Source organism: Drosophila serrata, unplaced genomic scaffold (assembly GCF_035046125.1).
Source record: "Drosophila serrata isolate PLE 108 unplaced genomic scaffold, ASM3504612v1 contig_362, whole genome shotgun sequence".
NCBI classification, from domain to species: Eukaryota; Metazoa; Arthropoda; class Insecta; order Diptera; family Drosophilidae; genus Drosophila; species Drosophila serrata.
Window position 1 is genome coordinate 81,753 of NW_028257260.1, and position 25,537 is coordinate 107,289.

The 25,537-nt window shown below is 32.5% G+C and overlaps 1 protein-coding gene across 1 annotated transcript; it reads left to right on the forward strand.

Moving 5' to 3' along the window:
• Positions 1-654: 654 nt before the first annotated feature.
• Positions 655-25,338, forward strand: LOC110183234 (TWiK family of potassium channels protein 7). The gene is made up of 8 exons (XM_020951450.2): positions 655-1,149; positions 22,256-22,417; positions 22,505-22,628; positions 22,690-22,839; positions 24,050-24,241; positions 24,309-24,424; positions 24,491-24,583; positions 24,650-25,338. Exons 1-8 carry the CDS (start codon positions 916-918, stop codon positions 24,806-24,808), a joined length of 1,230 nt encoding a protein of 409 aa, XP_020807109.1. The 5' UTR covers positions 655-915; the 3' UTR covers positions 24,809-25,338.
• Positions 25,339-25,537: the final 199 nt, after the last annotated feature.

Genomic DNA, 25,537 nt, shown 5'->3' on the forward strand with positions numbered 1-25,537 from the left:
ACCACAAAATGTACGTATCCAATTCAAACTTGAACCTTTCTAAATAATGTAATTTTTACTTTTTAGTTTAGCGTGTGACGCAGGCGCAATGACAATTCAGCCTGGTAACAAAATATGGAGTTACTGTTACTGATATAACATTTTGTGATAATGAAAATAAGCATTAACAAGAATTTAATTACGAATAGCTACGTATTCGGCACTCTGTTAAAGGTATTTAGATTTAAATCTGCCCGAAACAATGCCTAAAAAATATGTTAAATACCAATTTCTGTTGCACTTTAGCTATGTTTATGTTTTATTAAATATAACTATAAACTTTTATAACTATAAAACTGCTTAAAATAAATATATAAACAAATATAATATGTATTAAACAGTTTTATAGTCTTATTTCGAAGCAATAAGCATTTAAATATTAAATAACAAACCAAATCGACTGAATTGTAATTGTTTAATTCAATTATTTCACCAAATTCCGAAATATATCTCTTAATAGATTTTCTACTTATATTAATTGTCTTATAAATACAATTATCAATTAGGAGAATTTTCCCTTCAGCTTTCCAGCAACGTTGCCAGACCACTGCAACCAGAGTGGCCACCCTGCCGTGCGGAAATGGCTGCTTGGAGGCATGAGCGACCGCAGTCACAACAGTCGCAACTTTGACTTGTTGTTTGGCGGTCGTTCTCCCTCAGGCTGGCTCCTGGGACCTGTGTGTCAGGTCGTTTGGCGCGTGTGCGAATTAATTTTGAATAATTTTGCCGAATTGTCGTGGGCCGGAAAATGTTTGACTCGCAGACGCAAAGAGGGCTCGGTCCCTAAAGCCCCAAATGCAATATGAAAATTTAATTGTAATTATATTAAAAATAAAAAGTGAATAGAAACGAGCGTGAATTGCGATTGATAGAGAAATGCCCATCAAGAAGGTGACCGTGAAGGAGTACGACTCCCAGGATGAGGCCAGCACCGAGCTGCTGGAGAAGCTCAAGCACCTGGACCGCCGTGTGGATGCCGCCGAGGCGGGGGGCATGGCCGGCGGACGGAGGCGGAACACCGCCTGCTGGCAGTCGGTCAAGTGGAAGTCGGCCCTCAATCACATCGGATTGCTCGTCTCGCTGTCCATCTACTGCGGCGTGGGCGGCCTGGTAAAAACGTGTTATCCACTAGACCCGAACATAACTAAACAAATATTTAATTATTTCTGATATTATTATTTTTTTCCCCCGTCTTCGGTCTTCGATCTTTTTTATATTTATAAAGTTTTTTTTTTTTTGTTTTTGTGGCTGCGTCGAACATGCAAAATGATTTGTTTGTTGGCGAGCGTTAGATCAGTTGAGGGAGAAAAAGAGATAGCAGAATACACACATAAGTACAGTGCACAATCACAAGGGATAATTAATTAATACGATTTTTTAAATATAAAAAAAATAAGCTAACTTTGGGCAACCAAAATTTGATCATCAATCATAACGTAGCCAAAAATTTATTCATTTTAATTCGGAAAGCTACTCAATGCTAGTTTTTATTAGGTTAACAAATCTGTAAAAAAAGTTTAAGGTTTCAAATTTTTAAATTTTTTTTTATGAATTTATGACAATTTTGACGATGTAACTTCTTAAAAAATGTTGCAAATTTTTGAAAAAAAAAAATTTCAATCAGACATAACTAGATCGATTCGGCTTTTAATGCTGATCAATAATATATATGATATGATTTATGGGGTCGGAAATTACTTCTTCACTTGTTTTTAAGCTTCTTACTGAAATTACAATAACCCTATAAGGGTAAAAATCTTTTCAATGTTTTTATAACAAAAGGAGATAAATTACCATTTAAAAAAAAAAATCTAAATAAAATCATAGGTAAATAAAAAACATTTCCCCATTATTTTAATGAAATTTAAAATGTAAACAATTTATAAAGGAATTATCTTTATTATGTTGAAAGGTAATTAAAGGATATTTTACCTTAAAGTCATCTTCATTTTAAAAGTCTAAATTAAATGGTAAATAAATACATCTTATTTCCTTTTTTTAATTTTACGAAACTCTAAACTCTTTTTATTAAATAACAATCTTAATTGAAAGTAAAGAAATAAAATATTATACTCCAACCATAAGGTTATATACAATTAATGCTCTAAAGTAATCAAAATTATCATTTTAAAATTCATAATAATATAGTAAATAAATAAAATACACTCTCAAACTATTTTTTTTAAGCCAAATTGATAGTTTTAAATTCCGAATTCTATAAAAAAACATTTACTTTTCTTTCTAAATAATTAATACAATTATAATTAGCTTATTAGTTTGCGTTTTGAGAATGTTTACTGTACAGGAATAAAAATAAAAACCAAAGCAAACACAACACAAATGTATTGCAGTGAAAATACTAAAAATTAGCTCAAAAATTAAGTCATAAAACTATTTTGTACATTTAAGTGCACCGCCTTGCACCCCCTGCATTTTTTCTTTCCTAATTGCAATTGCACATCCAGACGGAAAATATGGAAGGGTGGCTAAGGATGGGGATGTAGATGGGAGGAGGGGTTGGGGTGGCAGAGCATCTGCATCATGCGCTGGAGGAGGAGGCGGAGGATGAGGCGGAGGTGGAGGTGGAACCATGTGTGACCGTGGGAACGATAGAGGGTCCCAGGGATTTGGCCGAGCGACGTTAGGCCTTGTCTAAACATTTACAATTTCGCCAATGACGTCGTCGTTTTTAGCCAAAAAAAAAAAACCAAAACCGAATTGCAAATTAGGAGAAAAAAAATTTATATATATATATATGTATATATATTCATAACACCGCAAACTGGCCTAGTCGGAATTTGGAATTGATGCCGTCAGTTGTCCTTCTGGTTGCAAAATAGCTGCAGCTCCGATGCTAGGAGGAGGTGCCTCTAATTGATGTGTCCCACGATTTGACATATGGTCAAGTGTCGTGACGGCAAGGTATTTGTTATATAGTAGTGCCTCTCAATTTCTTCAGGCACTAACAATTACCACTGGGAATCGTAGACACAAGACACCCACACTTAATACATTTAGAGTCTAGAGTCTAGAGGTGTAGGCGGGCAAGGGATAAAAAAAAGCCTATTAATGGTCTCGAGAAAATTACTAAATGGCTGATATCAGACTTAAAGAAGTAAATTTCGAATTAGATATAGAATTTCAGTTTTAAATAGCCTTTAATAATTACTAATTAGCTGATTCTTGGCTTCTTATATCTTTAAAATGCAATGTATAGATTATATTAAAACCTTTCAGGGGGTGCTCTAGATCTGCAAGCTGGAGATACTGAGTTATCTATACAAGGTTTATCTATAAATAACATTGTTTGGATTGAACATAAAATTATAATACGAAAGAATTTAAACATTAAATAAGCAGCTCTCATTCTACACTTTACTTTACTATTCTTCATTATTCCTTACGTTAGAAATACCTTATGAATTTAATTGTAAGTTAATTATTTAAATCAAAGTTTTGCCACTAAAATGATGTATGTATATATTTTTCATTATACTAATGCTTTTATAATAACTAAAATAGTAAAGTTCGGGAAATTGTAAGGCATTTTAAAGGCTGCATCTTTATTTTTTATAATACACAGAGGCTTGTTTTATATATAATAATATTAATTGATTTTTAAATTCTCCTGTCTAACAAATAATATAATAAATTATATGCAAGGCAGTGGAGATTATAGCAATAAAAATGTGAGTTAATTTTATTATGTGATTTATTTAATGCTCATTGCTTATTGATAAACCTAAATGTGAGAGCTTTATCCATGTTGTGAAGAAATATATAATTAAATTCATATATTCTTATGTCTTATGGCATGTAATATTAATAACAGAATGACTGGAGGAAAATAAAAATAAATTGGAATATTAAAGAAATGTTTTATGGATATCCATTTGCTTAATGATATTAAATGTTACTACATAAAGTATTGATGATGCTTGCACATTGAATTACTCAGCATGTTAAGATTTAATATTAAAGGAATAGTACATAAGTTTCTCTGCGATTTTCTTAAGTATTTAATTCTAATTGCCCAATTAAAAGTAATTTAAGCACTCTAAGTTTCGAAGGACGAACCTATGTAGCTCTTGAATAGTGCCAATCATAATTTATGTTTATTTCCATAGACTTCCCTTGGCAACCGAATGATTCATAAGATGCCTTTAAATTCCTGGATTCTGGACTATATCATACTGTCCTCCCCGACTCGCCCCTTTATCTCCCCTCGACATAACGCCAACCCTATCAACACCTCATTGGATATATATATCTGGCCATTTGCGCAGATTTCTGGCAACAAAAGCCATGCATTAATCAGGCCACACATTCGCATTCATTTCGATGTTCCCAAGAATCGTTCCTCCCTCCCCCCGCCTTGATCTGGACGGGATTTCTCTGACCCTTCAATCTCTTTTGGCCACAAAACACACACTCATGCCACACCACATGTTGGCCAATTATGCGAACTTCTCACTTAAACGGCGCATCAAATTCGTTTCAAATTTTCATTGGCAAGAAGATTCCATTTTCAGGGGGCCTTCATCAAACACAAAATCTTTTTTTATCCTCCATAGACTCAGAGCGGAAAATTTGTATTTTTATTGTATTTAAAGTTCGCTATATAGGCTTTTGGGATATGCAAGTTTTTAAATATATTGTTTGTAATTATAGTAATCATATTAAACATTCTCTCCAGGCCCTTTTCTTTGTTGTTTAAGTTAAATAATAATAATTTTATATTTTCATGCTCATATAATTATTTATATAAAGTTCCCTGTGTGATTTTTTGAGAAATCTTGCAATAATCTTTATTATATATTTTTATAAGTAATATATTCAAGCATAGTTCAAGCAATTTAAATAAAAAGTCAGACACTCTCATGGATTACATGATTTTTGATTTGCAATTTAATTTTTTCAATACCATTTTGTGTTCCCTTAACCCTTGTGCTCACTCTTTAACCCACCTCTAAATGTCCAGCTGCTGCCAAGTGAAGCGGAAATGAAACTTGAAACATGAACGGAACTGTCCATATCAGCATATCACATGGCATTTCAAGTTTTCTATTTTTCTACCGATTTTCTTCCTTTTGAATACCCTGTATTCATAGGATATAAGGTTTTATAGTTTGTTTGTGCATTAAATAAATAAGGGAAATAAATAAATAAAGTTTATAACAGAAAAGGGAAGACCATATAAGTAAAATAATATATTAAAACCAGGGTGAACCGAATGAAATAATCTTGTAATCTGACTACTGGGTATCTCATAGTCTAGTAAATCTCTTCTTTAGCTTTCTCCCATTTTTTTTTTTGCTGCTGCGGAAATCTGTTTGTGTCACTTGACCAGCGACAAAAAACTTTTAGAACTCCTTCCGCATTTTTCTGAGATTCGTTTTAAGAAAAGTTTGCTGGCAAAATAAAAGACTAAATAGTTTTCCTATAAACGGACAGACGGACTAGATTGATTTCGCTAATTATACTGATCAGCAAACACTTCATATAAGTATAGTATTCAGTTTAAATTAAATAAACTTCAAGGGCATAAATGAAAAAGTTAGAAGTATTTAAGCTTCCAACTTTCTATACAGAGCTCACCGGCTCTCCAGTCGTCACCTTTTTGTTACTTTTTATTTAAACGAAAAAAGATTAAACTCAAGATAAACCGCTTTAAGTTGAAATCAATTTGGGTTGAGAGCATAAAACACAAAGTTGTAATTGCTTTTGTTGACGAACTTGCCATGTCGGAATTTGGCATTTATCTATTTTATGGTCTGTTGTCGTTTCCTCTTCAAAGACAGCAATGTCACGGGCAAGTATATTTATTAATTAAGCCAACCCCCCTACTACCCAGGGGAGTCGAAAAAAAGGGGGGCAACAGCTCAATTTAGGGGAAGTACAGCCTCGCTTTCCCATATGGCCAGTAAAAGGAAGGATGTGTGGAGTGGCTATAAATCATTTTAATTAGCATTTTGTAGCATACTTGAGGGCGTCATCGATTCACTTCACTCATGTGTGCGTGTGTTTTCCCCCCATTTCCACCATTTTCCCTAAGCTTGGGTGAAAAATTTCACTTTGTCAAAAGTTGTCCAAGGGTCGAAGAGAATTAAGCTGTTGGCCAGCAACAAAATAACCAATTAAACACAGTCAACCCGGCCTAGTTTTCTTACCATTTCTATGTGGTATATATATATATGGTATATATATATATATATATATATATATGTTATCTGATTAACTGACCCATCCAAGCCTGCCCAGACATGATTTTTCATATCAAGGCCAATTGCTTCTTGGCCCTGAATGGAATCCAAAACCAAAAAAACAAAACAACACAAATAAAAATAAAAGCACAAAGAAGTGATATAAGGAACAGGAACTAGGCACGGCCTAGTAAACGCTTTTTCGCATTTCCAATCCGCGGATGTTTGCAACAGGAAGACAATGGGGGAAAAGTTAAGGAAAATGGCAAGGCATGTGTGTGTGTGTGTGTGTGAGGAAAATCACGTCAGGCTCACATTAAGCAAATATCTTGACATATTCTTAGGGCAACGATCCAATGTCACATCAGTGTGTTATATATGTATAAAATAAAAGGTTTAAATTAATAAACAAGAGTCAAGTTTATATTTTTAGGAACATGAAAAATTATTGATTATTATGAAAATGTATTAAAAATGTTTATATAAATTTAAATAGATTTTATATTCAATGATACCAATCCAGAGTAAAATAATTTAAGTCATAAGCTTAAAACGCAAGGAAGGACTCATTTCCAACCTTTTAAATCATATATATTGCTGATCAGCATCAAAGGCCGAATCAATTTAGTCATGTATGTTAGAAATTTATTTTTTTTTCGAAATTAATTAAAAATGTTATAAGGGGTTACATGGTCAAAATTTTCAAAAATTTCTAAAATTTGTAATTTAAATTGAGTGTGCAGATTTATAAACCAATTAATAACTAATATAGGAACGATTTCCGAAATAAAATTAATGCATTTTTAGCTTTTTTTATGTTAGTTTTTTAAACTTATATTTGTCTTAAAAATTGTCAAACTAAAATATTAATAAATATCGATTCAAAAATGACAATATTTTACGCTTAGTAAGGGTCGATTTCCTATAAATCCTATAAATAAATTTAAAACTGGAAGGGTATTCTTTCTCCTGATAATGATTTTATAAAGATGTTTTACAAATTGCTATTACGGTCTAAATATAAATATAACAAACTGATTTAATATTTTTTTTTTTTCGTAATATCCATAAAAGAGATATTTTTCTATACATGAAATTTAATTTTTGTTTTTAATTTATTGTATATACTTTCATTTTGCTTTTACTATGATTTCCCTTAGAAGGTTGGTTCAGTCTAAAAGTTATTTTGTTTTTATAACACAACAAGTTTAGTTTGTATCCCCTTTTTTTATACAACCAGTAATGTTTAATGCCTGGTTAACCCCCAGCAACTTTATAGAGTGATGTCAGAGCCAAACCTTTTACCACAAAACGGTAAGAGTTGAGACAATTGTCGGCAAGAATTCACTTCTATTTTGGTTTGCTAATGAACCCATTACTCGCTCCAGCGCCCCGAGCTATGCAACATTTTGTCTCTCTACAGTTTCGCATTCTGTTCTTGTTTATATTTCTTTTTTTTTTGTATTTTGTTGTGCAAAATTCCAATCATGTAACCCATCGCCTTGCTTCTCCACACCGTAAATCCCCAAGATAACAAAAAAAAAAAAAAAAAGGAAATGCGAGAAAATTGCTGGGAGAATGGGAAGTCAAACGGCTAAGATGCCAGTCACAGAGACTCATTCAATCTGTGAAGGAGTCGAATCGAATCGAATCATGGCAACTTTTGGCCAAAGTGTTTAAGTGTATTATCGAGGTGGCGCAGTAAAGTTCCAAGGGGTCATCAATGCAGCCACGCAGGAGGCATACAAATCAAGGGTAACTGACCCTGAGATACACTGGGGGAAATAGGGGTATAGATTATGTGAAAGATATATCTTTATAAAGAGTGTTTGGTATGACTTTTGGGATTTCTATGAGAGATAGTTCTGCTTAAGATATACTTTACCATGTAGAATATTTTATTATATACTTTATATATTTATAATACTAATGCTAACAGTCTAAACTAAATTATTCTGGTGTTCTTTATATTATAATATATATTTCCTTAACTTACATATCCCTCAACCATTTAGCTTAGTGCACATTTCAATTTATAACTTGGAGGAAAAGGTCTCAAATCAAATAGATTGCAAGTCATAAAATCAGTTTGAAGAAACAATTTAACACCCAACCCAATGACAACAATTGAAAATCGGGCCTCCTTTTGTCTTTTCTTGATTTTTGTTTTTGTTTTCTTAATTTTTTACATATGTCGCCAAATGGCCAGAGACAAGATACAAATTATTTCTGGTCATTTCGATATATTTTCGCTGGCTGGCGGCCAAGAAAAATAAATACAGCCGACGTTCCTCAAGTGGGTGGGCAAGTGGAAGTGGCGTGAAATTATTAACAAATTATGTGCGGACAGGCAGGTGACAGGAATCGGACAGATTTATGTGGAATGAATTTATAGCCTCCCCCAATTCCAGACTCTGGCGTCGCGTGTCCCCGCTTAAAATATGAATGACAAGAAAGAAAACTAACTCAAAGGGAAACCGAAGATTTTATACACTTGGTGGATAAATATATATACTTTTTTCATGAGTGCTTCTATGATATAGTCATATTGATATTAATAAAATTAAGAATAAATACCTTAGAATAGTAGAAAAAACCTATATATAAACGGAGGTATAAAACACACAACGGTACTTTCTAATACTATCGAAAATCATTAAAAGCGGTATCTTTCGATATTTAAAATGCAGTTCACGATATGTTTGATATTTATGATTATCCACGTATATATTATCTATAAATTTTCCTATTTTTCTTATTAAAATACACCCCTAATTAAGATACCTAAAAATAAAGATATCCTAAAAATAGTTCCACTAAACACAGGCAGAAGGTCATAGCTAAATCGACTCCCCTGTTGATGCTAATCATATTTATAATAGATATTCATAATCATCTTCATTCAAATCCAAAACTATAATACCCTCAGTAAGAGTATACAAGCAAAAGAATACCAAACTGACTCATCGGGAAAGCTCTTTTTCGTATTGTACATCTATATATAAATATCAAAATATATATAGATTAAATCAGTATACTATATGTTTTCCATTTCACAAATTCGGGTCGCAAAGTGCATGGGGGGGCAGTTAACCCAAATGCTCGGCAATTTGCTGAAAGCCTCAATCAATCAATCGTTAATGTCCCAGCCAGTTGGTTTATTCCACTTATCAGTTTTTACTTTTAATTGTTTGTTTACATGTTGGAATTTATGATTTTTCTGTTTTAAATATATTTTTACGTGCCGCCAATAAATCTGCAAAGCTTGTTGGAATTTTATGAACTTCAAAAAGTGCGATAAACTGAGGGTCAAAAAATTGATTGTTTGAACTTTTCCAAAAGCCAAAGAATATGTATGTGATCAATCAATCATTTTTGTTGTGTATTATTAAAGTGTTTAGGAAATAATCATTAAAAAAACAGATGTAGAGAATAAGTATTGGTAGTTGATATTATATGGACAGCTACGATTTATAGTTTATAAAAATACATGTTTAAAAATATTTTTTCTTGTCCATAATTTTATACTATATTGGAATTTTCTTGGCTGCTGGCCTATATTCGAGTTTTCCTCCCATATTTATTTACCATTTAAATGCTTTTGTGTTCTTTTTGGAATTTTTTTATGTTTATTTCCATGGACTTGCCCACGCTTTTCAGAGGTGACGCCTCTCTTTTTTTTATTTTTTGACAATAACAACAATTATTTACAGCCACAAAAGAGAGAATTCCCCCTTCTCTTTTTCCCCTCTTTGTTTTTAAATACGATCACTTCTTGTTTTTCATATTGTTTGCTTTTTTACTCGTCTTTCTCACGTCGTTTTGGCTTTTGTATTTATTTTTTTTAATTTTTTTTTGGTCCCAGGCGGCGTATGAGTAATATGCGTATGCGTGATTTTTTGATGGTCTTTTTTTATGCTACAATACAAAAGTCTGAAACATATTCCACGTTCTTTTCTATCTTTAACCGTGCGCAGCTAAATAAATTTGAAGAATTCTGTGTTTGGATTGGATCCGGGCGCGCCTCAGCTCATGGAAACAAATAAATTGAAAATCATTTGTAAACTATTTGCGGAATCGCACTATAATTATGATGATGATTGTTGTTGCCAATGTTGATGTTGCCGCCTGATGTTGCCGCTGCCAAAACAAATTGCGCATACAAATAACGCGGAGGCATTAATAATTTCAAACAATTTATTATCAATTTTTAAAATAATAAACCAAAGTGATTTATTTATTTGCTTAGCAACAAACCTTTATGTTATTACAAATTATTGTGGGGTTAAACAGGTTGCAATGTGAACTTTTTTTATGCCATGTCAAGGTTGCATTTGCAATTGTTATTGTTATTTCAAAAAAGTAATATATATATGTTGATTTTATTCTTTAAGGTGTTTGTGTTTGTGTTTGTGTTTGGATTTCTCCTCCTTGTAGGAAGTTGCTCATAACAAAGCGTTCGACGTCATATTAGCATAATTGAAAAGGGGGGAAGAGGGAATGTTCTTGTGGTAAGCCACAAGAAAAAAAGAGAAACGGGGGTTTCCCGGGTGAACTAGAAATGCTCTTTCTAAATGTAGAAATTATTAGGCATATAAAACTTTGAAATATAGGGATATTATTGAGGAAAAATCTTTCTTAAACATTACTTACATTTAATTCAAATAGATAGTAAAATATATCTCAACAAGACACATTCATAATTTTTATTAACTTTAATTTGTTCCCAAAACTTGTTACATTTCAATTAGTATTAGTTTTGAATTAATTTTAACCTAATTTATAAATATATCCTAAGGCTACAGCATAAATATGTCCCAAGATATCTTAATATATTATTACTATATAATATATTTGAATGCATTCCTTAATCTTCTTAAAAATAAGACTACTCCCATAACATTTTAACAGCTTTTTCAATATTATGTCACCTTTCATTTTCAACAAAAACTTGTTTAAGTTAAATTAGTATTTATTTCCTAACAGTATTAAATTAAAATTCATTTCAAACTCAGATATACACATTTCTGAGGGCTATTGCATTTAAATGTCTAAAGATATAAAAAATAATCTTTTAATATAAATAAAATATTATAATATATAATCTTAATATGCAATACATTTTAATGCATTCCTTTCTCTTTGCAATAGTAAAACTACTCCCAAAATACCCTACAAAACACTTTCACCAAAAATTCCACCGCAGCAATTACCAGAAAGCAACGCCAAAGTAGCAAGGAGTCCAAAAAAGCTAGAGAAATGAAAACAAAGAACCAAAAAATAAAACTAAGGACGAAGTAGAACTCGGTCAGCATTTTGGCCCATTCTGGCGCCTTTGCGTGCTGCACGTGCACTAAGCCAAAATCCGAAAGTCCCCTTTGGATCTCAATCCGAAATCCAATCCTCAATCTCCATTAACCCCTGAGCGCCCCTCTCTCTTAACCCAAAAGGTGCTGCCAATTTAACCAACCCCATACTCAAGCATCGACGCGGTTTTGATTGTTTTTTTTTTTTTTTGATTTGTTTTTTTTTCAGGTAACAAAAACAGAGAGTTTTAGACACGCAAACCAAAGTCAATGCTAAAATATACATATATTTTAAGAAATCAGAGTAAATTCCTGATGGGAATCCCCAGGGGGATTTAAAAATTTATTTACTCAAAAGGGATTTTAAAAAATGTAGTGGGGGAAGTTAATGAATGATGAATTATTTCTTGTTAATGTTATTTAATATTTTAGTTACTTAATATTAATTAAGATATTGAATACACAATTTTGCAGCTAAAATTCAACAAACAAAATAGCTAACCATTTTTTGTTTAATTTTATAAGAAGTTGCATCATTAAAATTTTCAAAAGTTATATATTTAAATTAAGATATAAACATTATACTTTTATACATTTTTAGTTAAATATTCTGTTAGGTTTACCCAATAAAAGTTAGCACAGAAAAGCGTTCCAAATTAAAAACAATGAAGATATGATTTCAAATTGCAAATTTCAAGGGTATACAAACTTTGGCTTTCCGAAGTTAACTGCTTAATAATATTTATGTAGCAACTTAACCAATGAAAATAATAAATTTATTTGCCATAATACTAAGAGAATTTTATTTTAGTATCGCGGTAGTGACTTACTATTACGTAGCAGCTCAAAACATGTCTAAGATTTAATCAGAACAAGTTGGGAATTGTAATTACTGTTTGCTAATTTTTCGCAGGCAGATTATCAGTTGAACTTTGCTCTGTTTGACCTTTGTTTTTAGTTATTTATTAATAATTATTTGATTTATATAAACTCCAGTATATTGTAAGCCTTGTATCTCTTTTTATCAACTTTGTATCTAACTAATATTTAATAGTTTGCTTATTATATCTAATATTCAAACATTTTCAACCACAAAAATCAACGACATGCTAAAATAGCGTGCAAAAGTTGTGCCTGTCAAAATGGCATTGATTGATGATGATTTGCTGCTCCTACTGTGTGTGTGTAAAGTGTGTGTATTTTGTGTGTTTCTGTTGGAAGTAAGCGTTTAATGCACATATTACGCATACGCAGCGTGTGACGAGGGTATTGGATGTTGATGCAAAAGTTTTACCCTAGCTTGACTTGGCATATTTTTCCACATATTTTCCATGAAACGAAAAGCGACAAGCGGTAAACAATAGGACAATTTAACACTCACACAAAATGCATTCAGTTTCGATTAGGGAAAGGGTGAAGGGGTTTCAAAGTTAAAGAAGTCGATTAAAATGGTTATAGAAATTGTTGGTAGAAGTTCTGCTTAAGATAAATATATATAACATGTCTGTGAAGTATTAACCTAAGATCTTCAAAGTTTATTTAATATTTTAAGACTTATTTCATGGAAATATAAGGGTATTATTAAATATGTTTAAATCTACATGCATAAGTTATGATTATTATTATGTTTTTTCAAAGAATAAGTATTATGTTTCATATTTAGCATTTTTTATTGCTCACAAACTCTTGAAAAATCTACCAAATTAGGTATATGTCCATTTAAAGAGATCTCAGCCAGACAAAGACCTTATTTAACCATCTGTCGCTCGACTAATGCGATTATTTTTTTGTCCCCTAGCTATCAGTTTCATGGTTTTGACTTGCCACTTGTCCCAAAATGATGCCATCGATATAAAAATTGAAAATGAAATTAACAAAAATCAAGCCAAGCCAAAAAAACAGGAGAAAAACACACACAAACTTGGCAAGAACAGCCATCTCATTTAGCCAACAAATCCATCCGGCAGCTGGCCACAACACAGTGTCAATCAAAAGTTAACACCTTAGCAGCCTGGTCATAAACAGCTGCCAAAAAGTTTTGGTCTATGAGGAGGGTTTGTTACCACTAATTGCCACCTTATAATTAAAGAAAAAACTATGTTTCCTTGGCTGTTTCCTAGCTGTTTACCTCATAATACCTAATTATTTTTGAATAATCATTTTCAAAGCTCATTAAGACACTTGAGAACTCAAGGGTTTTTGTGCCAGAGATTAGTAGGAAAATAGCGAAGTCATTGAGTTAAGTTCGTTGGGAAATTAATATTTGCTAAGCAGCTTGGAAAATTGAAATAGGGGAAAATCTCTGTTTTGGCAACCCGTGACTCATAATTTATTCATGATTTCATTATATGGAAATCCCCAATTTTTAAACAACTCAACTAGTACTTTCTTGTTTTCTAAGAATCTTTCAGATTTAGCACGCAAAGTCCGATAGAGAGGAGTGTTTTATGAATTAAATTATGAAGAAATATATATAAATATATGTTTATATATATCAGATTTTACAAATCCCATTAAAACCTATAAAAAATTAGTCAATAAAATATTTATGGTATCAAAATGTAAAGTAAATTTGTAAGTTTTTCAAAGTAACAACATTTAGGCACCTTTTAAGCGCATATAAACTTATGTATAGTACTTAATAAATAAATAAATTAAATGAGAATTTATTCTTTATGTATATTTATCAATGCCTTAAGATAAGTGATTATTTTTAAACTACAAAATCTTTTCTATATTCTCAAAGTTCATTTAGATTTGTAATGAAGATATGATGATGATAAAAGAACATTAAATTTTAAGTAATTAATTTGTTATTTATTTTATTTTATTTATTAGCTCCTAGAAAAACTATCGCTTGACCTCGATATTTACATATCGCCAGCCTCCTACCATCGCCATTATAAGATGCCATGCGGCACGCAATCTTAAGACTCTCTTCGACGGGCGTAATCTTTTTTTTCTCCGCTTTCCGCCCTCGGAAATGCCATGTTTGGCTCACACACATCAAATACACACACACACACACACACCGGGCATACCAGGCGGGGGCAAGTGTTGTGCGTTTGTGCGTAATGTCAGCTTTAACAGCTGATTTGTTGTCGTCGTGGCATGCAAATCACCAAGGCACCTCCCCACCTCTGATTATTTTTTTATACTTTTTGTTGTGTCCCAGTGACTTGTCACGTGCCAATGGACACGCCAAAAAAGGACGGTGTTATATGTGTGTTTATGCGGTGTGTGTGGTGTGTGTATTACTGCCCTGATTGCTTTAGCGAATTTGTTATGATTTTTCACGTGAGGGAAAGTCTTGATTTTGCGGACTCAGGAGTCAGGTCAGCGGCACTTTTCTTTCTTGAATTTGTTACATTTAGTTTTACTACACTTAAAGTAATTCTATATATATATTTTTTTTTTACATTTAAATTTGATTTATTTATACTGTTTTTGGTATATAACAATTTATTTAAATTAAATTATTGCATTGAAAGTAAAAAGTTTAACAAATTTTTAAGTATTTTAAAGTTTTGGAAAGGAAAAGAATAGCTTTTCAAAAACTCCACTTCTTTGGCAAAGAGTACAGAGGGATTTATTACATACTATATCGAAAGTAGAATAAATTATAACGAAATAAAATATATATAATATATAATATAATATAATATAATATAATAAATTATAATATAATATAATATTATATAATATAATATAATATAACATATAATATATTAATATAATATATTTCGTTATATTCTGCTTGCTTATTTATAATATTTTCTTCCAGGTGTTTTATTCCCCGATTTAAATACTTAAAATAATATTTTTAAGAATGTAATAAGGCTATACCTGCTTAGCTTTAAAGAAATATAAATTCAAAGTCAATTTTATATCTATATTTTCCTTGGCATTTATCCTGTATTTGGCACAATTAAAATGAAATACCTAGTTTAAGTCCAATCATAAATCTAAACTAAGATAATATTAATACCTAAATGATTATTTCCTGCTTGCTTGGTGTTTTATTCCCCGATTTAAATTCGTAAAATAGTACTTTCAAGTATGTTAGAAGGCTAAACGTAAAGAAACATATATTCAGAGTCGATTTTATAGCAATATTCCCCTTGGCATGACTCCTATATTTGGCACAGTTAAAGGGAAAAATACCTAGTTTAAGTCCAATCGTGGATGATTTCCTATTCCTGTCCCAGGTTCCGTATGTGGCAAAAGTCCTGGCAATCACAACCACAGAGGCGTTGCCGCAGTCTAGACTCCAAGCTCTAGACCCTAGACTCGATATAATGATAGCAATCTTTGGGGTTTCGGGTCCGTGGGGAAAAACCAAGGCAAACCCGTGCTGAATCCGCTGGAGGTGCCTATGCCCGACCCATGGTGTCTATGGGTAGTATGTAGTGGGTGATGTGTGTGTTTCTTTTCGTGGTTTGGGTTGGGCATATTAGCATAATGCGAACATCCAAAAGGCGCTCCGGGAATGGCACTTACTGGACGCTTTTGTGCCCCAAAATTGGTTAATTAGCCGCAGGTGGGGCTTCGACCCCTCTCGGCATTATCATTTCGTTGAATTTTAATTTGATTTTCGTCCCATTCCCATTCCCATGTCCATTTCATTTGTTTTTGTTTCTTTTGTATCATTTATATTTTCAACTGTGCCATATTTTCGTGTGCTTCTTTTGCTCGGCCTTGGCCATAATAATAATAATTACGCATAAATATGTCAAGTGCCGAAAAGTGCGAATGGAGTGGCCAACCATGGGTGGTCCTCCTCCTAGTCATTGGGCTGCTGTGCTGAGCTTTTCTGGCCATAATAAAATGCCTTTAAGCGTTTATATTTATGCTTATAATTGGGCCTTCTTCATCGCCTTTTCTGTGTGTCAACGTCACGGAGGGAGGGAGACTTGAAATGGGATTTCTTCAAGTCCAATTGTTATGACCATGTCTCTTGCTGTGATTGCTATGGAGTTTGCTGAAGGGTGAAGGGATATTTTGATAAAAAAAAATATATATATAATGATCTGATAAATCATAAACAGAAGCTTTTGGGTTTAATGCGATAAATGGTGGTCTTAAAGAAGATGTTGTTTTAAAGAAAATATGAGAGTTTTCTGACTGGAAGTCAGGCTTCTCCTAAGTCACCAAAACCTTAGCTTTATTTTAAATTTAAATATTTTTTAGATGCTTATTTTTATTTATACAAAAATATACTATAAATATATATATTTAAGAGGTATATGTCCTTCAAAATAAGTCTACTTTAAATACCATTTTTTAAGACCTCTAGAATGACTTTAAACTCAAGGAAAAGAACCCTAAACCCTTGTTATTTTTCCCTCTCCTTCCCTTATATAATATAATCAATTAATAAATACGTTAGAGTTTTAAAAAGCACAGATCTCGTGAGTTTTCCTCACCATAACATCAAATCACTTGGCAGGTTCAGTCATTAAATTTTACAATAGATATTCCAGCTAAACGGCCCTCGAAACAGTTCGGTTTTTATTGCCGAAGAGAGAGGGAGAGGAAAGAGCACTCAATAAATAATCAAAACTTAATGAACTGACAGCGATTTATGCAGCAACCAGTTGGGTTGTGGGAATTATGTTCAATTTTGATATCAAATCATAAGCTCATAAAATCATAAAATCAACAAACCAAAGTTCGGGGCCCACCCGCAGTCATTTTTTTTGCTTGTTTTGTTTTAAACGCGCACGACAGAACGCTTTTCCCTTTTTCCCTTTTGCCATAAACAAATACTTTTGGTTGGGGAAAGTGAAATAATAATATTTAAGATTGAAGGGGCGCCCAGCGGATGCCTTTTGGCCATTTTCGCATTTACACGAGGCTTCCGTTTTGGCAGGACTCCCCAGAAAACTTTCTCCCTTTCGGCTTTCACTTATTTTTTTGCTGCTGTTGCGTATGGGCTTTGGGCCAGGATTCTCTGATAGGTAGGCAGGTCATTTGCCGACCTAATTTTCAATAAATAATAATATCAATTTATATTTATTATGCATAAGGATCCAGCGCATTTCCTTTTTTTTTTAATATTTACTTTTACAAGGTGATTTATGCTTAAGTAACTGCAGATTATTGAGAGAGAAATATTAAGAACTTGATTTAAAAAACGTGATTTGGTTGTTTTTGAAATAGATAATATAAAATACATATATATAGCTTGGTATATTTAAATATTAAATATATGTATATAGCTTAATCTATTATAATATTGGATATATATATAGCTTACTAAATCGTATATCTATATTATATTCGTTCATAATATAGATAATATAGAGAAGATAATATAGGGTATTCATAATATTATCTTTATGTACAAGAACTGAAAAAAATACTGCATTAATATTATATTAAGGGTTTTACCATTTTTCTATTAATCTTTAGATTGTTTCTAGAATAAATATAAAAAATATAGGCATGGTATAAAAATATCTATAAATATCTTCAGTATTTTCTTTGGATTTTAAAATGTATGTTACATTTTGCTCTGTAATTATAATTTTTTCAATAGAGTCTTTGTATGATTCTTCAATAACTAAGTTATAATATAGTAATTTATATTTATTTATTTTATTATGTCAGTTTTAAACGAATACTTAAAAATATACTGGCTTAATATATAAGGTTTTAGCAATTTTAATTAGTTTTAATTTGAAGAATATTTCCCCATAAATATTTCTATTATAAATGAATTTATAGTATAAAAATATATTGAAGTATCTCCATGGTTTTTTTTCTTTGTAATGAAATACATCTCTAATTTTGCTCTGTAAATATAAATTATTCAATAGATAGATTTTTCAAATAGATCGATTTTTCCAAATAAATACTTTATAAAAATCCTACTTTTGTACTCCCATCTTGTTATATAGCTCAATTCCTGAACTCAATTCTGATCCTGATATATTGTTCCCTCCTCTTCTTCCATAAATTATTCGATCTATTTCTCCTATTTTTTTTATGACTTCTCGCAAAGATTAGCTTTGGTTTTTTATTCGTCTCGGGACAACATTGGGCCATAACTCTAGTCCAGCTAGAGGGATGTCCTTCATCCAAAATGGAATGTCTATATCAATCCATGACCTTGTTCCGGCTAGCTGCTTTGGTTGCCATTCTGTCTGCGGTTTGTTTACTGACCATAGCCTGCTTTTTGGGGAGCTCGCAGCGGAAATGAATTATCACCCTCTAAATGGGCGCGAACATCATTATTATTTTAGCAACAGCAGCTGGAGCTTGGGAACTGGGATTTTTTCCTCTCTGTTTTTTTATTTCTAATTTTTTCCCCCACCCTATTGTAATGAAGAGAAATTGTTCGGGTCAGCTGTGGTTATTATAAACAAAAAAGAATAAAAAACAAAACAAAAAATAGGTGCAGCAGGATAGGGGAACTGGACTGGGAACTTGGACTTCCGGCGTAGCTTAATGTCTATGTGGATTAGGTTCAGTCTGATTTCCGGGGATTTAACCTGACACACGTCACACCGAAATACGTTTTATGACACTAAGAGCTAAGGTTTATGACACTAAGAGCTATTTTTATACCCTTACAGGGTATTATAATTTCAGTCAGAAGCTTAAACCACAGTGAAGGAGTCATTTCCCACCCTATAAATCTTGATCAGCACGAAAAACCGAATCAATCTAGTCATGTCTGAAGAAAAATGACTTTTTTTAATTTTTTGAAAATTTTATAAGGGGCTACATCGTTAAAAGTGTCAAATTTTAACATTTAATTTTTTTTTAATTCTGAAACTTAATTTGCAGATTTGTTAACCCTTTAAAAACTAACACAAAAAAACTATCCAATTTGAAATTAATACACTTTTGGCTTAGTTATTATATTTGAGAAACTTTGATAGACAAAATGAGCATATAAAAATATTGATTTAATGTTATATATAGAACACAGATATTTTAGGTGTTCCTGGAGGTATACAAGTCATATATATATATTTCTATTTACAATTTAAATCTTAACCAATAGCAAATAAAACATTTGAACAAAAAATTCAACAAAATATTTAAATGAGTTTTTCAAATTTTTGTAATCATTAAAATTGTCACAAATAAATAGAAAATTTTATTTATTAAATATTAAAGCCCAATAAGCTAGTGTCCTAATAAGAAACCAATAGAGTAAAGCTTTCTTAATTAAAATTAATGCATTTTTGGTTTAATTATGATCGATTTCACATTATTGTAACCCATGATTTTAGGGGTAACTGGGCACCCTTGCTTAAAATCATATGTGTCCTTCATATATGTACCTTCATATATACCTAGAAATATGAATATAAAAATAAGAATTTTTTTTTTTTACCACAACACCATAGAAATAAGTCAGGTGGGGGCCACTCCATTATTTCCACATGTCGTGCGTTAATTGCCGCACATGTTGCCACTCCGCCGGTGTGGTCAAAGGGGGATACTTACCAAGGATATAAGGGGGGGAGTTAGGGTTATAAAAGTCCTAGGAGGGGCAGCACTCTAGCTCTAGCGCTGTGTGTGATTTATGGTGTGCAAAACGGGTCGACATAGTGACAAGTGCCATAAGCCGACTTTTGCCAAAGAGTTTCTTACGTGGGTACAAAAAAAAGGAAGTCACTTTGCAAAACGGTGATTTTAATGGCCAAAACTGGCGGACCAGGTCGTTTGTCATAAATTTTGGCTTAGAGAATAACGCACCTTTCTGTTCCTTGGAACTCTTTGATAACACTGAAATAATAATTTTTAAAAAGGTGTATTAAATAAAGAGATAAGGAAATTAATGACCAAATAAAAAGAAAATTAAATACGGAATAATGAGGTTAAATTAGAAATAGAAATAGATTTACCTTTCAATTATTTGTTTAATAATTTGAATGGTGAACTAGATCCCTAAAGAGATATTAGTCCCCTAGTATGAGTAAATGAGATATTATATTCAGTTAAATAATAGATTTACCTTTCAATTATTTTTTTGTAGAGTATTTTAAATGGTAAACTGGGATCTAGATCTAGATAAAGAGATATTGGTTGCCTAATTTAAGTAAAATTTAAATATTTAATTATAAAGCTCAGTTAAATAGCAAATCTATAATTAAATAATATTGTTGTAGAGTATTTTAAATGGTAAACTAAATCCCTAAATCCTATTCTTAATCCCTTTTAGAAAGCTTTTAAATTATTTTAAATTCCCATGTCTAAAAAAAACACTCAGTTATCGAACAACAATTGTTTGTCTTGTCCGTTTTGTAATTATCCCAAAGGAACGAACCTTCCTCTGCATCATTCTCCTGCCTTATCATAACTCAGGGGAACCCCCCTGGTTTTGACCGAGTTAGCCAGCCATCATCCCATGTCCAATAATAATTATAATTTATGCGCCAGCACAGAAATAAAACCCAGACGGAAGCAAACTTTTTAGTAGCTGTAAGTGCGATTTGTGGATGAGTTTGTGATTCGAGGGACCAAATTACAGGATATGTCTCCTTGTATCCTTTTGCTGGACACGTCATGAGTTAGACCAGTTGTCGCCTTTAAAGTGTCAGGGGATTCGATTCGATTCGAGGAAAACAGAACTTTGGCGACGGAACTAATTAGACAAAATGCCCAATTGGGGAATTTGAAGGAAACTAAATGTTAAGCAACTGAACAAATCAATTAATCAGGAAAAACCGAGAGGGAAAGTCGAGTCTGGAACGTGCGGGGAATTTTAAAGCTTATTGCAACTTTGTCAAAAGGGGAAAACACTCCAAGACTCACTTCAGACTGTCCATATATCTTTTCCCATTCCATGTGTGTGAGTGTGTGAAAAAGAAAAATTGTCTGACACATTTCAATTGAAAATCAAAAAAAAATCTCATTCGCCTTTTTCTTAACACGCTCTCTGGCTCTGCTTTGTTTTTGCCTTTGCCATTTTTGATGTTCGCAAAAAAAAAAAAAAAAAAACAATAATAAAATCCAAAAACCAATTTGTGCAAACTATTTTTATAACAAAAACAACAAGATGATGAGCGTACTACAAGTTAAACAAATTTCCCTGATGATGTGTGAGAAATTGAATGAATATTTGATTTTACGTTTGTTCTCTCTCACACAAGAAAAACGTGAAACATCAAACAAAAAAAAGGATAATTAAGAAAATGATTTTTTAAAAAGCCGTAGGAATTGCAGAAATGAATTTTGGGGAAATTTTTTGATGATACACAGCCAGCCCATTGTTGAGTTTTAGTTAATTACCATTAATGATTTATTTTGTTTTAATATTTCTGAATGGAATTTCAGACAAACCATTGAGAAGTATTTACTTTCACAAATCAACAGCTGATTAAAATTAGTATACCCTAGCAGAGGGTTATGCTGTGAAATTTATAAAAATTTTGAATACACGAATTCAAGAATTCACTTCAAGATTTCTACATTTATAATATATCAATACTAAGTGGTTTTTGAATACTATGAATATTAAATCTCCTAAAGAGTGTCTGAAACTGGTTCAAAGTTCCAAATTTAGTGTAAAATTCGCTTAATTTTATCCCTTAAAAATAATTTAATAGGAGTAGGCCCCTCGTTGGTAAAAATAAAAATAATATTTTCACAACCTAAACTGCAAATGTTTTTAAATTTCATCTTACCAAAAAAAAATTTTCCCTTTCTTAATTTTTGTTATAACTTTATCCCCATTTTTTCTTACAGATATTTCGCCACCTTGAACGTCCTGCCGAAGTGGAACGTTTATCCCATTTAAAGGATGTGGTCAAGACAAACAGGGAACGTTTTATGGATTCCGTGTTAAATAATACCGAAGTGCATAATCTGAGAGAGCTGTTATCCTTTGAGCTGGCTAAGTACGAGGTGGTGGGTATTGAGTTTAGATTCTAGATATTACCATTATGTTCTATATATTATTGGAGTCATCTGAAATCATTTTTGTAATTTCCATAGGCCGTTCAGCAGGCGGCAGAAGGCGGCCTTTTAATAGTCGTCGACAAAGACTTCCCAGAGCCATATGAGCGCTGGAGCATCCTGCAAGCTGTGTTCTTCTCATCGACTGTGTTAACCACCATAGGTGGGTTATATATTAAATATAATATATTAATTAATTAATACATATATTTGTTATTTCATAGGCTATGGCAATATTGTGCCAGTGACCACCGGTGGTCGGGTATTTTGCATTTGCTTCGCCCTCATTGGAATCCCATTTACACTCACTGTGATTGCGGATTGGGGTCGATTGTTTGCCACTGCCGTGTCTGTCTTTGGCAAACATATGCCCAGTAAGTAGTTAATTTTTAAATAATAAATAATAACAAGAAAAGGAAAACAACTACAAGAAGCTGAAAGGTTTATCCCCTCCCAGTTTCTGATAGGATCATGGGTTCAAAATCGATCATAACTAAACCAAAGATGCGTTAATCTCAATTCGGGAGGGCTCTTTGTGTTGGCTTTTATTAGGATACTAGGCTATTGAGCTTTAATATTTCAGAAATTTAAAATTTGATGATTTTTTGACATTTTTACAAATATTTGAAAAATGCTGTTAATGTTTTGTTCACACATATGTTGTATTCCTTATTGATTGCGATATTGAAAACCTTATCATAATGTAGCAAAAGTGTAAAAGACAGACGGACGATCAGACGGACGGACAGACGGACGGACATGCTGATTAATTTATTATCGGATTTATGCTTATCAAGAATATAATACTTTATATGACTGAAATTATAAAATGCATAGCTAACACATCAAATTCTAGACCTAGGCTTGATTCCACTTCTATAAACATATATGATATAATATATAAGAGAGAGAGATATAATATATATAAGATATAATTATCATGGTTAAGACTTACCGCTCATTTCCTTCCGGTGTAGAGTTATATTCTTGGCGACTTCAATTAGTAGGTATCATCGTATGGTATGGATTCATTAAAGTGTGCTTCTTCTTTGCGATCCGGATGCATTCCATTGGCCACGTCATATTTTTGAGGTTGAAGGGTGATCACTTTCACTATCACCATCGATGTTAACACTAGGTACCCCTAGGACAGACTGAGGTCGCGGCGATCGAAGCACCTCTATTTATACTTCCCGAGTCAAGAGAACAGAGAAAGAGAGCGAGAGGGAATGAGCTACCTCTGTAGCTGCAACAGAGAGAGATAGAGCATCTCTAGAGCGCTGCAACAGAGGGAGGCAGGCATACCAAATGTTATTGTGAGTAAGAAAGAGAGCGAGAGGCAGAGGCATACAGAGAGAGAGGGCAAGAGTAAGCTATTTGCTGCTATTACAATATCATATTAATAAAAAATCATTAATAATTAATAAAATATGATTTTTATATACGTATTTGTATTTCTTTGTATATATACATATGTATTTCATGTATATACTCTTAGGCTTTGCTTTAGTGCTTGTTATTATTATTTAAAAACTGTTATTAAAACTTGTAATAAATGTGATTTAATTTATTTTATTTTTGCAGCCAAACCAAAATTCACAAATTTTATAGGAAAAACCTGGTTCTATGCCATTCTGGCTGTGGGCTTCCTGGGTGTTTATTTAGCCGCCGGAGCTGGCCTTCTTTTACTCTGGGAAGACGATTGGACCTTCTTTGATGGCTTTTACTTTTGTTTTATAACAATGACAACTATAGGCTTTGGAGATCTGGTGCCAAGTATGTTATGGGAAATATAGAAATTAAAAAAAATATATTATTAATCTTTAATATCTTATTTTAACAGAGAAACCTAACTACATGTTGCTCTGCACTTTGTATATTCTCATTGGCCTGGCATTGACCTCCACCATAATTGAGTTGGTGAGACGGCAATATGCCACCAGTTGGGCCAAGCTGCAGGTAATTTAAAAATTGATAAATATAATATAATAAATTTTATATACTTAATTAACTTTACCCATCCAGGAACTGTCCGGACCCATGGCAGAGACCTTGCGACGTCTGGGCGAAACTGCAGGCACGGGTCTTGACTACACCGCTTTGCAGAAAGTGCTGACGGTAAAGTAATTAATAAATATGAATTATAAATTTAATAAATTAAATACAAAATCAAAAATCCCTCAGGTTTCCATGCCCAAATGGAATAGCAACAAAAAGAGCGATCATAGTCCTGATATTGCCGCACTGGAGGCCATTACCAATGCCATATTGAAGGAGGTCAAGGAGGCGCAGAACAACAAGCCCAAGGTCCTGCAAATTGTCATCTACGAGTCCTCCGTCTAGGATAAATTATCAAAAAGGAGTATCAAGAGAGAGAGAGAGCTTCCATAGAGAAAGTGCGTTATATGTAGCTTCGGGCAGAAATTAAATAATATCAAAAAGTAAAATCTGACAAAATATCAAATGTAGTTAGGCTTGAATCAAGTTAAGTTACGCGATCGTCATCCATTAGTTACAGTAAACACTGGCCCCCAGAGTACAGCGTGTACCACTGTACCACTGCCAGACTTCCCATTACAAAAAATAAAAAATAGAGGGCCAGTGTTCGCACTTATAGCTATTATATAGTCAAATGTCTAGGCAATAATATTGCTCATACGTACTGAGGCCACACCACATACTCACGCACGCGGCAAAAGGGACTGTATAATGGCCACATTAGTCATAGATATAATAATATTATTAATTAATATAACGATGTTTTTTTTTTGAGAATTCCCTATCATAAGTTATTAGTAATAATAATTAATTAAAACTCTTGTCCATACTATATGCGTAAATGTCATCTTATAAATAAACCAAGAAAAAGACTTAATTAATGGCGGGATTTTAAAAGGGAGGGATATTGGACTTTCAATCGCGGAAAGCTATTAGCTAAGCCCAAAATATCAGCTTTATCTAAACCTACTACCTTTGCTAAAAAGCTTAAAAGCTTTGACTAAAATTAAACGCTTGATTTTGAAGCTCATTGCGATGAGTGAAACTTTCTGACGTCGAGATTTAAGGGGTGCG

Bases quoted from the DNA above. Each gene is read 5' to 3' on its own strand.
- LOC110183234 (XM_020951450.2), top strand. From the start codon at position 916: ATGCCCATCAAGAAGGTGACCGTGAAGGAGTACGACTCCCAGGATGAG. The intron at 22,629-22,689 runs GTGGGTTATATA...GTTATTTCATAG, and splicing joins GACTGTGTTAACCACCATAG to GCTATGGCAATATTGTGCCA. The intron at 22,840-24,049 runs GTAAGTAGTTAA...TTATTTTTGCAG, and splicing joins CTTTGGCAAACATATGCCCA to CCAAACCAAAATTCACAAAT.